Raw genomic sequence first — 16101 nt, 5'->3', positions numbered from 1 at the left:
GCTTCCCAAATAAACCCGCAAAATTCCTTTTGCAAATCAACCTGGTGTGGCTCGTCTTTTCCTGTAAGATTGGCAGGGATCCTCGCTAGATATATCATTAAAACCCCACAACCCCTCAACCTATGCCCACCCTAAGCCCTAAAAAAAAAGTACCCTTGCCGCCCAAAAGCCCATGCTCATCTCAAACACTAAAATGACCCTTGCCATCGAAAAACCTATACCCACCCTAAACCCTAAAATTACCCTTAAAATTACCCTTGTAATGCAAAAACCCATACCCACCCTAAACCCATAAAATTCCCTTGCCAGCAAAAAACCCTGACCCACCCTAAACCCTAAAATTAGTCTTTCCACCCAAAATCCCATACTCACCCTAAACCCCAAAATTTTACTTGTCACTCAAAAACCCATACTCACCTAAACCGTAAAACTACCCTTACCAAAATCCATACCCACCCTTAACCCTAAAATACCTCTTACCACCAAAAACCCATACCCACCCTAAACCCTAAGATTACCCTTACCACCCAAAAACTCATACACGCCCTAAATCCTAAAATTGCTCACCCTAAAACCTAAATGCTTTAAGTCCTATATATATATATATATATATATATATATATATATATATGCATAATACTTACCTAATACTTACATTTAAATTGCAACTCATACCCACCCTAAACCCTTTATAAAAAAAACATACTTAACTCATACTTACATGTAAAACGCATAAGCCATTACCGTTAATGCCCTCACAAGGAAATTCTCTGTAAAGGAAAGCGCGGTAAAGGCATATGCATTGTAAAAGCCTGCTTGATAAAATCCTGTCGGTAATGGTAATGCGTGGTAATGGGCGAGTTGTAATGGCAATGCGTGGTAACTGCTGCGTTGTAATGGCTATTTCCCATGGCCAACTCTAGACCTTTTGGTTTTGCCAGAGCTTGTTTATCCATCTTTTCTCCCTTTGCCAATGTTGTCCTGTCTTTCCCTCCTTCCTTCCTTTTTTGCCTTTCATTAAGGATTGCCACCCCTCCACCATTCAGAAGGGGGAAAACGCTCAGTCAAAGCCCTTTCTAAACATGTGCGCGTTCAAGCCTAAATGAAATTTTAAGGCCTACTCATCAAATTATGCAGTTAGATATACTTTTGTTTTATGGCACCGTAAGAATTGTGACGCAGATGTAACAACCTGATTTGGTCACTACACTCTGCGTTCTGTAATAAGGTCTGTGGGAAGGTGTGATTTCACAGGGTGCTCGCAAAGCTGATGCATGTACTGCATGTACTCTACCCTCCGAGAAGAGAGACTCCTGCTGCCGGAATTCTCCCCGCTTGAATATCACGTTTTCCATGACATGACCAGCTGAGATTCCAAGGTTGGCTCGGGTTGCGGTGAGCATTAACTTGCATTAGGAGTGTAACAAGATAAAGCAGCAGACTTTGGAAGCAGGAGACAGTGGATTCCTTTTTTCAAGGTTGCCTTTGAGCTTTGAGACCGGGTTTCTTGGACGTTACTGTTCTGGGTTGTTGCCTTAAAACAAGAAGAAAGTAAGAATTATTGAACGGCCTATGTGTTGGTACAGAGAAAAACGAGATTGAAAACGTGTGCAAATAGTCTTCGAAGTATATAACGTTTAGAGAAAATCAAAGTTTGTTTGTAACACTCTACAGGCAGCCCGGGTCATTTATGGGTCATACTAAGCATTAGAAAGTACAATAATACTCTACAAACTATGACTGATTTTTATTTTTGCCTGGAAATTCATATAGTGGTCCAAACATTGATAAGATTTGTTTAATTTAAAAACAGCGTGATACTGTAGGTTTTATTTCTCAAAATGAAGACCAGCTTAATGCAAAACACCTGAAGTACACACATCTCTGTAATAATGTTAAACAAAAGGCGAATGGAAAGATCAGTTGTTTGGTTAGGTGCTTTGAAGTTAAATAGTTACAGAGGGAAGCAACCTTTTTTTTTTAAAGTGTAGGTCCACATTGCATTTCATTAGCAGACTGTAATTCTTGCTGTGCCTATCCTATTTCTCTTCACGTTGAATGCCGAGGATTCCTTCCCCACCAGTCCATCTCTCCTGTTGAGAAGTTAGCCTATCCCTCACAAATTAGTGTTAGCCCGACCCATCCTCTAATGCAACCTGGATGACATAGATGAAAAGACATCCCATCTACTGCAATACAAGTTTTCAGTGTGTAATAATACTCTGTGGTAACACTCTTCAATATTTCAAATAGAGTCTTCTATGAGGGCTGTTTGTCTACAGTTGGAGGTAGGATTTGACTTGTTCAGGAACTGGCATTATACTATCACCCACACAACCAGCAGACAGACAAAAAGAACATATCCTAGAAAAATAGAAATGCTTTCAACGTAGAAGAACAAAATAGAGAGAAAGTAATCATCATTCAAGAAGAACTGAAGTGGGAGAGCATTCCATAGTTGAGGGCCAAAGAGCCCAAATGTTCTCCCTCCACAGCTTGCTTTCGTAAAGCAAGGAAGCTTAAAGGTGAGAGCAAGATGGATGCCAGACAGTATGAAGGCAAATAAGGCCTGACTAAAATGCTGGGCCATGAGATGAACCCTTGTGGTGAACGAATGGATGACGCAGAGAACCTTAACATGGTTTGAATCTCTTTTAATCTTGCACCCACCTCCTGTTCGTTTGCTTTATCCATCACTAGTGTCTCGTTCTTATAATTGAAGTGGGTTTATTATGCCTTAATATTTGGAAGAAAGAAAGAAAGAAAGAAAGAAAGAAAGAAAGAAAGAAAGAAAGAAAGAAAGAAAGAAAGAAAGAAAGAAAGAAATGCACCAAGAGAGCTTTCATAGCTCTCTTGGAAATTATATATAATAGCAACATGTACTTATTTACATTTATGGAACTCTGAGAAGCAAGTCCTGGTTGTAGTTTGCTGGGCATATGACTAGGAGCTGGTGCAGTAGCAGTGAGTCTCCAATGCATGAGCATAATATTTATAATCTAACTATGTCTCAAATTCCAACGTGATCCATAATCTAAAGATAAAAATACCTTTTATGTCCCCAAAAAAATACTCCGCTATGCATTTTTATTTTTAGGTGTACCTACTTTTTATGCACACATTTTTGTGGTACTTTTAAGGCAGTGTTAAGGTAACCCAACTTTAAGGCAGTGTTATGGTAACCCAACTTTAAAGTCTGGATGACGCCATATTGCACCATTAAATGTACTGTTGATTATAGCCAGTAATTGATCCTAGCCCCCTATTGCACTATTATAATGTACGTTTTATCTTAGCGAGTGGAAATGCAATTAATTAGATATTGCACAACACATTCAAATATGATTGCCTGCTTTTATCAGTGACAACTTCAAATACCGCTACAAAAAATGCACTTTATGTGATACTACCAATAAAACAACTATTTCTATTACCATCAACACAACATTGTTTAATTTATAAGGCCCAGTCTCCTTCACTGATTCCATTAACGTATTTGTCTGCAAAACAGCATCAGTGGTGTGACAAGGCTTTACAAAAATAGCCACGCAAAACAAAGCTCTGAATTGTGCGGGAGTGCTTTAATGCATGTTTTTCTCTGTTTTCGATGCAGGTGACATTTACGAAGAGGAAATTTGGGTTAATGAAGAAAGCTTACGAGTTGAGTGTGCTGTGTGACTGTGAGATAGCGCTGATCATCTTCAACAGCACGAACAAGCTGTTCCAGTACGCCAGCACGGACATGGACAAAGTGCTGCTGAAATACACCGAGTACAACGAGCCACACGAGAGTCGAACGAATTCAGATATTGTAGAGGTAAGGAGGGCGCGCCCTAAAGGTTCGCTTTCTCTTGATGGATCATTCTGGGAGCCCATGTCCCCACTGGGGCTAGTGCTTTAAAAGCCATCACCTCCTCACATGCACGTACAAGGCACAAAACCTTGCAAGGACCAGTCTTTTGTCTCAAAGTATAACGTCATCCGGTGGCTCTGATGGAGTTCTCAAATTAGCTTCTCGTTAACCCCTTCCATGCTGATGACGGCCCCCATCCGTCATGCATTACAGTGCTCGTGTGCTCATGACGGCTGGGGGCCGTCATAAAGCCATTGATTCTTTAATAAGCCTAGCACACGAGAAAAATCGGCCCAGCATGGAAGGGGTTAATCCTGTTCAGAATATTTTAAAGTAAGAAGTAAACAATGATGCATGCGACTTATTTGAAACGTGCTTTCCCCAACACTGAGCAGCTAGCGTTCCATTTGAAAAGATGCATTATGAGCACAAAATATAATTATTTAGATTTATGGAACTCTGAGAAGGAAGTTCCCATTGAAGTTTGCAGAATGCATCTTAATAGTTATACGCATTTCTTCTGTAATAAAACTGTTGTGTGGTATGACTGGACATTATACGAGAAGCTCTCTTGAAAATCCAGTTCTGCTTCAGGCTAAACTTCAGGAAACTAACAAGCCTTAAGGCTCTCTGTTCAGTCAGTCACAAGCTTTTTTGCAAGCAGTCGCTGCTGTTTTGTGCTTCAAAGCAGATATGTTGCATTTTGAGTGAGAAAGTGAGTGAATAAATCTGCAGCCATGTTATATTACTGAATAAATATGAGACAACCCCAAAAAACAGAAGAAAGGGGTTTTTTCTTGGTTGGAACTTAAGGTGTTGGTGGACCCTGTGAAAATGTTGAGCTTGAAATGAGTCCCTGTTGCTGTAGGAGTGTTAGTAGCACAATGATGAGGAAACATTGCACATTTCTGTTTTTAGAAGGGTTCTGCACAAGGGAATGTTAGCAGATGTCTAGAAACCCGGTTGGGATTAATTTTTTGACAGTGGTGGGTTGAAAGCAATGAACAAGAAAAATATTTACATGTCCTCAGCAAGCACGCTGAAGGAGAAACCATTGATGTGATTATGTTGTCAATTGAAGTGTGTACAGTGTGGAGAGTTGTGGAGTACCAACTGAACCTTGTGAGCCCCCAGCCCACCACCTGGAAATAATCAGAGTGGAAAGTTGGTGGAGCACAGAAAGATGGTAATGGTTTGGGCAGTGAAATAAGAGATTCTCATTGGCGCTGATCTATATATTTCTTATCAGGCGACCATCACCAGGTGTTGAGGGTAGTTGAACCTACTGAAGGCAGCTCACAGGTTGATAGAGGAAATGAAAGAGGACATATGGATTTGGGGTTTGGTGATGTTACTTTTGGAGACGTGGGAGAGGGACCTCTAGTTTGAGCAGAGGTAGCTGAATCTTGATACTAGAACTAGAGTGTGCATCCGTTAAATGCTAGTCACTGAAGACTTTGGGAAAGGAGTGCAAGAGTGGAATAGGTTAATAATTGGAGAGGGTGCTTGAATTTGGAAGACAACGGTTTAATGATGAACAGCTACAACTGCATTAGGATATGTGCCTGATAGGAACAATTAATTAAAGGTTTGGCTGAGATGGACGAGTGAGCTATCTTTTAGAGCACAGGCATTGATGTCATGGGATAGAACATTATGGATAAGCCAATCGGTAGATTGGAATAAGTTGATCCCCAGAGAAGTTTGGGTCACAGTGGGTGAATCAAATATGCAGGACAGGGTAGTACCAATTAACAGGACAGAGGTTGAGAATGAGATATTGCAGAGTAGTCCGGATTAGTGTGAATTTTGAATTTGCTAGCTGTATCAGTGTCCATTAGAAAAGATGGAGAGAGCCTACTGTACAGCAGATACAAAAAAGGTTATTCTAAAGAGTGATTTTTTTATCGGCCTAGGACCATGGTGCAGGAAGTAAGCAACAGCCTGTTGTCAGAATATTAAAACAAAATATTCTTCAGAGGTGACAAAATACTGTATTTGTCAAATAAAACGTTCTCCAGCATTAAAGAGTTTCTAAGTACACTAATCCTACTGGTCTTCTGAAAAAGATAAGTCAATATAGTCTGTTGACACATTGGATAATTGTGTTATTTTGCTCGTTTACTTCCTAAGTAGTGTGTCTTAGACAAAGACCACCTCTGAGACAAAGTAGAAATATTATTCACTCGAGGGTACTATCAATAAATAGAATCAAATTGAACATGTGTTGAAATGAATCATATACTGGACCAGATTACGGCTGTTTTATAAGGGAGAAAATGTTCCCCTAAAGCTAGGTTCGCACGCAATAGGTTTGTAGTGGTAAAAAAAAACCAAGGATATGGGTTTTGTACTATTTAAGGTATATGTCCATTGTTGTGCTAATATATAAATGTTTCATATAGCTCTAAAAGGGAAAAAGAAAAGACCCTCCCTATACCTGGTTTATGCATACTCACATTAGAGTAGCTGTCACTCAGACCCATTTTAGATACAGTGAATTTTATAGTCTGCTAAACGGCTACAAAAATAATCTTGACAACCGGATGATTTACATTGCCGGGTACAATACCATGGTAGTAGAATCGTGACTTAACTTTCATGTTGAGACATCAAAAAATAAAATACATTTTTTCAAACCTGAGCCTGCAAACTTACCCAATCTTACATGTTTATGTGTCAGAGAATATTGTGGTCACATCAGCAATTATTCAAAGGAAAGCAGGAAGTAGAGATTTACGCTGCCAATGTCACCATTGTTGACACATAAAAGAGGATATTTCAATGCCAAAGTGTAAATAAAATCTGAAAGAAAAAATGGCAACCAATCAATCGTGTTCCTGTTTGTATTGTGACACTTTCTTCTTCCAAGATGATAATGGTAATGGATGGGTTAGATAAGAATTGTTCTAAATATGCCTGCAACGCACTGCTAAAAGGTATATCCAAGGGAACCCTCTTTGGCGGCCTTCATCCTTGGATCTCTTCCTGTTATGAATGGATGAATGTCCCCCTTCTTTCTACAGTCTTGAAGTATTTAAAAGGTAAACAATAATACCTAGGTCAGAATTAGAGGTAAATGAGGGAATTGCTTTCTATATTTTAGGAATGATAAGGGGAGTTTCATCTCCTGTGCAATGCAGTTGATATCTCTCTGTTAATTTGATACATCTTCGATTTTTAATGACTTTTTATCTTGCCATTTATGACTTCCTTTTTACAGGTCTTAGCAGAGATTTACTGATGAGCATTCTCGTTAGATTTAAATGGGAATTGTTACATTTAATGAGGATGAAAGAAGGGGTTAGCCCTGAGCATTCCCAGGTATAACAGTGGAGTGAAGCTATTTTCATCACTTAACCAAACCACCTCACTTTTCAGTCCGGAACTTTTCCCCTACAAACCATTGCTGTCAGGGGTGGCAGTTTAAGCGAAGCAATCCAAGACTATAAGCAGAGCCACTGGAATTATGCAGCCCGAGCTCAATTATACCACAGGATTGACTAAATTATGCAGCAAGAAATGGCAAATTATGTGGCTTAATGCAGTACATTTTATGATTGTATAACTTCATTCTTTAGTCATAGTTACACAAGTAAACACTGCCTGAGCAAATATTTGTTCTCCTAGTCAGTACCAGCTTAATACCTAAATACAGCAATTAGGAAAAGAAAGGGGACCAGCCAGCATTTGCAAAGGGCCTTTGACTGCATGGCAAGTGTTGCCGCGTTTATGGTAACTTTTGATCCTCTTGGGCTAGAAACATTTTTTTTTTGCATTTCCTGCAGCAGATGAGGGGATATGTGGCAAATGTGACAAATCCATAATTATGCGAAAAACCTTTTGACCACAAAATTGCATAATTCCAATGGCCATGACTATAACAACCAGAATGTATTAAGCTGACACACTAAAGCTCAAAATGGGATACTCTGTAATGATGCTGAGTGAGATGAACGCTCTAAACCTGTGTGTTGTACTATGAGCAACAAACAGTGGTTTTAGGACCTCACTGGCCAGAACTACTCAGATGAAAGGTTTGTATTTTAGCTTTTGTGCCGAAACTGGTATACATAAGCCCAGTGTTCCAATAGTTTGCAAGACAGTTAAAATAAAATGTCAATCAGAGATTGATTCACAACAAAGCAAATAATCTGAGGGTCTCTTGAAACCAGGCCCTTTCTATGGAGGACCTTCTGAACATGTGTGACAACAGGAGTACTACATCAATCAATTACAGAAAAGAAAGACCCATAAGAGCTATCGGATTTCCATCATTCACCGAGGTGATCAGTATCATCATCTGGGTATCCTTCCTACCATCCACTTTACCTCTTGATCATAGAGGGATTTCCTGTGGATGAACTTTTATTGGTCATGTAGGAGGAACAAAGAACCAAGAAGGAGCAAAGCTCTCAAAGCACAGGTGTGATCATAAATGATGTGTGGGAATGATGGGTGCAGGGCAAAAAAGTGAAAGTGAACGGTAAAAAAGGATTTGCAAGGGAGAAAAACTTTTATTGTGATATCCCTTGTAATCCTTGAATGAAAAACAGTCCAAACCAGTTTTTAAACATAGCTGCTTATAAATGAGGTCGACATGTTTCAGCGGAAGATATCCGAGGTTGGTCTATAAACATCCCTTTGACGCTCTACCAAACTCTAGTTATTTTATTCAGAGATTGATGTCAAATAGGTTGGAGGGGGCAAGGAAATTGGTTTGCAGGTTGAAGGAATTAAAATACAAATATAGTTACCTTGCAATATGATAGAACACCATGTATGTGCACACATGCCTTACGCATAACATGTAGGCTGTGTGGCTGGGCAAGCACCAAATTCACTGAACTCGATGTCTATCTTTGTAGGTTTTGTAAAGGAGACCAACTGGAAACATTCCGAAATTTTTCTTTAACCCCTTGTATGCTTGTGACGGAACCGCTCCGTCACAAGCCACGGGTGAGCTGTGCTTGTGACGGAACGGTTCCGTCACGGCCCGCTCGCGCGGTGCGTTCCATTGGGCGGGCGCGTTAGTGACGGAACCGTTCCGTCACAAGCACAGCTCACCCACGAGCCGTGACGGAGCGGTTCCGTCACAAGCACGTGACCACTGAGCGGCCGCCCTACCCCCTTAGCGCTGCGGCGGAATAGCCGCCGCAGCGAAGGGGTTAAAAAGCATGGCGAAAATCAGCCTATTTGATTGCAATCTCCCTAAAATATGAACTGATGTCCTCACTACAGGGCAAAGTATCTCAGGAATGGGAGGGAAACAGTTGTAAAATATGTAAAACTCTGTATCAGGCGCATTTGCCGTGAGTCGGGAACTAGAACATCCAGATTGGATCAGATACGTTTGACCCTATTGTGAGGCACTTTCCCGGGTTGCTACACGTTGATCGCAGTTATACAAAGAAAGTGTTCCTGGTGCACCTTAGATCTTTAAAGAGTTGTAAAATATGTGGGTATTTCATAAGAGCTCTTTGCAGAAGCAGAGGAATTGTTGCATAATTATCATGTTTTTGGTTGATAAGTGTTACCGCTACTTGCAATAGCACAAAATCTCAGAATAGCTGTTCGTAGAAGTGGCTAGAATTGTTTCACCATTCAAGTTTCTTTCTCAAGAGTTGTGTACATGAGAACACCCAGGCTAGATTTAGCATTTGAGATATTTTAGTTAAGAGTTGAAAATCAAAAGCAACTACTGGGTTTAAAATGATTTCCTGCCTCGAAAGCTGTTTGACTTTCTGAAATCTAAACAGTATGAATACTTTGCAGACTGTAATCTTCACAGGCAAAGCTTTCAAAAGAGGGTCTAACAGTTCAGAAATTTTGCAAACCATCAATGTATGAAATTTCTTAGCAACTGAAAATGTGTTGATTTTGTATCCTCTAGTCCTTCCTAGGGAAATGCACAGCCAGAACCAAAAGTTCTGTTTTAAAATGAATGCTATTCGTTGTAATAAAATCTTAATTGACCTGGAAATGAGAGAAGTGTTGTGCCAAAATATTTTTCACAATGGACTTTGTATGTTATTTTGCTACTGCCTCTTTTTTTCGTGTTCACTGCCCCAGACCTGGTGCGAAGAGTGATAGGACTACACGTTGGTGTCTTTTGTACACTCTGCAGGAATAAATATGAGCAACACCTTAAGTGGTCTATTGATAGAAAAGGACCTGAATGTAAAGTATGCCATACAAAATAGATAAACTTTAGAAGTTGTAATGCTCGTGCTCTCTTCGGCAGCACATATAGTAAAAATTAGAAGTTATAATGATCAGCTGAAGCACAATGAAAAGTACTAGACCATAGAATGATGCCTTTTTAGTAGAGGCAAAGAAAACCCTAAACTGAAAGAACTAACATGACATTTGAATGGGGCAGGATCCACCTGCCCCATTAAATTGGTGGCAGTAGCCTGCTACCTCATGGAAACCACGCACGCCCTGTTGACAACCATAGTGTATGACTCTGCCCTCCTTATTATGAACCAAATTAAATTTGACTTCGTCATCCGCCCCCATTCCTGCTAATAGATCTCCTTTGACTCTCCCACTAGCTCACACCATGTCCAATCGGTTTATGCAATAAAAAGCCCTTCACTGGAAGAATCCAAGCATCTGGAGGTTTCTATACAAGTCACAATGTATTCATATTAAAGCATAGATAAAGACATAAAAAAAGAATTGGTATACAAGCCCTCTTTGTCCTTGTCCAAGAGAGTAAAATTAGCAAATCCTCTGTCTTATTCATTATCTTTTCCCATAATGCTATAGGAAAGAGCTAATGATGTACCTCTCTTCCTTAGTCTTGCCATCAACTGAATAACTACATCTGGCACTCTCCTGATGGCAAGCATAGCTCCTCCTGCTTTGAGGATGAGAAGCTGGCTAATATTATTCTCTGAAAATTTCATGAAATTCCAAAAACATTTGTTGAAATGATGCTTTTGGAGCAAGACGTGATTTACAAGTATTTTATATCACTTTCTTACCTGCGCACACACCTTGCAAGGAGACTAGCCAGAGTTCAAAATGTCTCTTGGCAAAACATTTTCTGTTCGAACCTTTCTCCCGTTGGTATTTCTCTTATCTTTTTAACATGAGATGCGCACTTAGGTAAAAATAATTGCACAACATCACGTTATGTTGAGAAATGTCCAAATTGCAAAATTGGGGAATTTTTTATATTCTACTAGCATAATTGCAATTTTTCCCAGTTTCTCTCATGTCTGACCTCCCTCCCCAAAATATTCTCTATTTTTGTAATCTTGGAACTTGGTAATATACCCGCATGCACCTATGAAAAGCACCCTGCTGCCTCAAGATCCGCTAGATAGAACATCACCCAATATTAAATACAATAATGAATACTTTGATGAGGGAGTTTGGCTAGTCGAAAGCAACAAAATATTCAGGAAAAAAAGAACATATTAAAGCCACGTGTATCTACTAAAAGAATACCAAAGATAAGTGCCTCTAAGCACTGTGCTGTACATTCCTTTTGAACAGGGATTTGTGTATAGATTATTGGTCTCAGCAATGGATTTTAAAGCTGAAAATGTGTGATGGTTGTAATTTGAATCAGATGCGCCAAGACATATGTGTGGGTTTCACTGCCTTCTCAATATATTGCGAATGTATCTTTTTGTGTCAAATTTGTACACCACAGTGCGAACCGAGGTCTAACAAAGCATCATTTTTCTTTACCTGGTGTATAATGTTCATTTTCATTTATTTCTTTGCAAAGTTCGTTTCTACTTGCAAGATGTCCATGCGATTTGCTAACAAATGTGTGTTTTATAATCAATAGCACACTATTATATTGACTTTACGTGTGGTGATTGTGTAGAGTCTCATCGTCTTGGAACATGTCAGACTGCGCTTGCAACATCTCTTTGATTTGGATAATGTAAATTGCTTTACCATATAATATATGGCGTAGTAATTATTATCCATTGTGCTGATTGCACTGCACATCAGCCTATATCATGCTGGGACTAAATCAGAACACATGCATTGTATTTTTGGTTCTATAGTTCTAATGAGCATAATTATACTTGCCAGTTTGCTCATACTACAACCAGGCCCCACTGAAAGCATAAAAGAATCTATAGGCAGATTTTGCCCTTGGCGAAACAATAGGGATAGATTATAATTACCATTTAAATCATATCGCTCAAAATGCCCCTATTATGTTCCACGGAAGAGTTTCTCCATTGTGGATGATCCAAGTATATTTACAAGTTTTAAAAGGATAACTCCCTGGCAAGTAGCCCCACCGCAGGAGATGGAATGTGTTTTACAGGAAGCAAAAAAGAGTGGTACAAAAAGGGAAAATATAGATTCCTCTCATTCCTGATAGTCTCTTTAGTGCATGTTTTAGCTGAACTCATGCTTTTACATACATTTTTATTGAATTAGGAGCATAATGTTAAAAGTACATTTATTTTGACTTTTAATGCAAAAAAATAATGTGCGAAAAAATGCTCTAGACTAGCATCGCTAGATTTTGAACATGAGGTGACTTTTATTAAGGAAGCCTTCATGAGAAATTCTGAGACTGGTGGCTTGGTGGTTAAGACCGTGGAGCCAGTGGCTATGAGAGCTGAGTTCAACTTCACGCCCAGTTCCTCAAGCAGGTCTTTGTTTACGGTGAACCGAAGTGTACATCATAGACTGGCATGCATATGTACTCAGAGGAGCTGGCAGGAGCGATAGGCACTCCTCCGAAGATTTCGGAAAGCGTCTCTGAAAGCAGAGCAGCAATGCCTGCTCCCATCCCGAACACCACACACCCATCTCAGTGCTGCTCCTGGGTAGACTTCTGGAGAAAACTCCAGGTATCTGTGAGGAAGCATCTTTTGGCGCCAAATGTTTTATTCACTGCTAGTGAAAAGTAGTAACAAGGGTTCTAGGAAATAAAAAGATTTTTTTTTAACTAATTGACATAATGATCGTTGCACCTTTACATAGTTTGCACAAATTCTCAAATTTAAGAATTTGGAAACAGATTTGTGGTGGGAAATTCACACATGTATATCTGCATTTGGAGACATTTATTCATGTTTTCTTTTTTTGCAAATGGTCGGACGTATATGTGCTTTTTCTGTTGAGCTTTGCTCCATTTATAAAGTGAGGGCTCTGCTTGTAGTTTGCACTTTCACCCTCAGGTTGCATCTGCAGCAACTCAGGCTGGTATGAGTGCACAGCACACAGGGTTTCCTTGTGACCTATTTTGTTCTGTGCTCCCATGATATCTCATATCATATCTTCAGCGCTTGCAGAACGCCGCTGCAAGGATGGTGATCAAAATAACAAGATCGGAACCAGTAGGCCACAGACTGAGTAGCCTTCACTGGCTTCCTATAGGGAAGAGGATTAGATTTAAATGATTGTGTCTGGCTTACAAAGCCTTGATTGGGATGGGACCACAATTCCTGAGAATCCATCTGAAGTGGTATATGCCGGCTAGAAGTTTAAGATCAAAACACTCAAAAGCTGTGCAAGTTCCTAAATTCAAGCAGATGAGGTGGGGAGGGAGAAGTGTCTTGCTACGTACTTTCAAGGACTGGAACCTACTCCCCATTACGATAAAATGCAGCCCGTCGCTCCTGCATTTTAGAAAAGGCGTACAAACATGGCTTTTTACCTGCTAAGACTATACATGTAGAAAATGGAAAAACAACAGTTGATGGACAGAATGCAGAACAATGTCATACATTCACCCCAGTACAGAGATCTGGGCCTAAATCCATCGTTTTTTTCCTCACCATGCCATTCCAGTTTGAATCCAGCCATATGCAAATCAGTCTTGACCCTGTGCCCCATGGGAACAGTCCAGCCTGAACTGCCAAGCTAGGTCCTCCCTGGACTGGAAACAAGAATCCTTGGACCGGTTTCGGGCTAACAGTCCTCATCAGCCAGGATAGCTTGATTCCAGTGGCATTGGTATCGCTTTGTTCGCCCTAAGTTGGCAGGGTATGCCCAGGCTTGGGTCACTTGCTCACTTTGCCACTGGATTCAAGATAGCCTGGCTGATTAGGGTTATGAACCCGAAACCGGTCCCATGATGCTTGTTTCCGGTCTGGCTTGTTACCTGGCTTGGCAGTTCAGGCTGGACTGCTCCCATGAGGCACAGGGTCAGACTGATTTGCATATGGCCATGTCTGAACTGGGGTGGTGGAGTGAACTAAATAATGATGATGGATTAAATCCAGATCAGTTGCCTTGGGGTGAGTGTTTGATTTGCTCAAGCTTTCCGTCCATCATCCTCTTTGGTAAGACTATACATGTAAGCATAACTCCTCATTAAGCATCGGACACAGCGCCAAGACGCCCCAGGGCATTTGTGCGCTTTAGAAATATCAAATCAAATCAAATCATATTAGAAAGGTAACTATTGCAAATTCGTGGATATCTTGTTTCGATCATGTTTTAACCCAATTTGGCCTATGCCCTTTGTAGGCAGAGACCTGGTGTTACAGCAAACACTGGTCCTTCCACTACTAAATTCTGGTCAGACATATCAATATACAGGAGCCCTGTGTGTGCAGCTGGTGCGTGTTCATCAAAGCGCATTCTATGTAGAAGTGCATCAGTTCCCCTCATATGTATAAGCCACTTGGGATGGGCATACTCTGTGAGAATTGCAAATATATGCTTTATTCAGGGACAAACGCCCAATGAGCTGAATGTTCATCACTGAAACAATCAGTGATATGCTGGTCCCTTTCAAGAACTACTCAGTCTTCCACCATTTCCAAGGAGGGAAATAAACGGAGTAATACCTGTTAAAGAGAGCTACACCTGTTAAATAGAGCAGTTAGAAACGTCAAACACGAAAAATTAAGCACAATACATGAAGCAATTTATTATTAGTGTATTATTAAACGGTCTTTGCAACGTGACTGCCCTAGGTGCTTTCTTCACTGGCTGTCTACCCTCTCTGATACCCCCTCTAAGACGTTTTAAGGTTTTAAGGAAAAGCAAAGTGGGGAGTTGACCAGGGCCCCCATCTTCCAAGAGGCCCACTGAAGAAATGAACCTTCTCTCTAGCTCACTTCTGCATATATTTGATCCTAACATTTTTGTATAATTCATTATTGTTAGGCAACTTGGGGATTGAATAAAAAAATGGGTAATACAATTCAAAGTAGTTCCAAACAGACGCCCCCAAAATATTTTTTGCCTGGTCCTCCCCAAAATGACATTGCCTCATCGCTTATTTTTAGGGCAGCCATCTGTATCCTTTTTTGTCACAAGATACAGCTTTGCTGTTTTGTTACTTTAAGATGTTTTTCAATCCATATCTTGGTAACTGCTAGGCTTGGGCATAGTCAGCTCTCATTTGTACAGTGTTGTTGCTCTCCAGGCCATAAGCAGTACACAAGGTGCTTATCTTCATCAAGCCTTTTGATAAAGAGCCTCTTCTGGCTGGCTGGCTGGCTGTCTTTGCCTAAAAGAACACTATAGCTTATATTAGCCAGCTCATGTTGAACATGCTGACAGAGTATACTTTCTTTTCTTCGAATGCCTTATACTGTCTTCAGTTGCTGTACTGAGCTCCATGCTAATAGTGCAACTGCCGGCTTGAACAAGTTACTTTTTAAGTAGTGTTTAACAGCGCATGGATGACGACTCAATTGTCTGTGACAAATGTTTGGACACTAAAGTAGGCGACTGGCATTTTTTTCTCCAAATGGAACAGTTTTGCCTCTTATTAAAGGAATAGGCAATATGCATTTGACATGAGGAATTCCTTTATTTGGTGTTCCTGTCACCCAGGGTCTTTTTTCTCCTCGCACACTTCTGTTTGGATATTTCTCAACAGTGCTTGGTGATAATAAATGCTCTGCGGCATAAATTATCTCCTTTGGCTCTCATGCATGTCTGTCTATAGCACTTCTTGGAAACCACAACAATATCTATGAATTCAAGCAAGCAATTGCTTCTCACACATCCCCCTCTAGTGATCACAGCTAAGCCACTAATTACCACCAAGAAACTATTGCACAGAGTTGTTACCTTTAGTGTGCATAACGAATGGAGTGCCCACTAACTTTGGGCTCCCTCATGAGGGGTACTAAGCACTATATATATGCAATTTAAACTAAACCTACGCTATTTTTCTAAATAGTTAGAGTTATAGTTACTGTGTGTTGTGTACTGTGTACAAAAGTAATATTGATAATGTATAATTCATTTTTCTTTGAGTTTTCTGGGTTCACGCAGTTGATTTATATTTTCCC

At 40.2% G+C, this 16101-nt stretch overlaps 1 protein-coding gene across 22 annotated transcripts in view; it reads left to right on the top strand.

Annotated features, from left to right (window-relative positions):
• The window catches only part of MEF2C (myocyte enhancer factor 2C), a 514750-nt gene that overhangs the window by 347160 nt on the left and 151489 nt on the right, over positions 1 to 16101 (top strand). For all 22 annotated transcript variants that reach the window (XM_086960881.1, XM_086960896.1, XM_086960887.1 and 19 more), the window contains one exon: positions 3614 to 3817. In XM_086960881.1, the coding sequence (XP_086817007.1) occupies positions 3614 to 3817 (204 nt within the window). The remainder of the gene's footprint in view (positions 1 to 3613; positions 3818 to 16101) is intronic.

Source organism: Lissotriton vulgaris, chromosome 3_1 (genome assembly GCF_964263255.1).
Source record: "Lissotriton vulgaris chromosome 3_1, aLisVul1.2, whole genome shotgun sequence".
Taxonomy (NCBI): domain Eukaryota; kingdom Metazoa; phylum Chordata; class Amphibia; order Caudata; family Salamandridae; genus Lissotriton; species Lissotriton vulgaris.
Note: the sequence above shows the minus strand (reverse complement) of the source record. Positions and strands in the feature narration are given on the sequence as shown.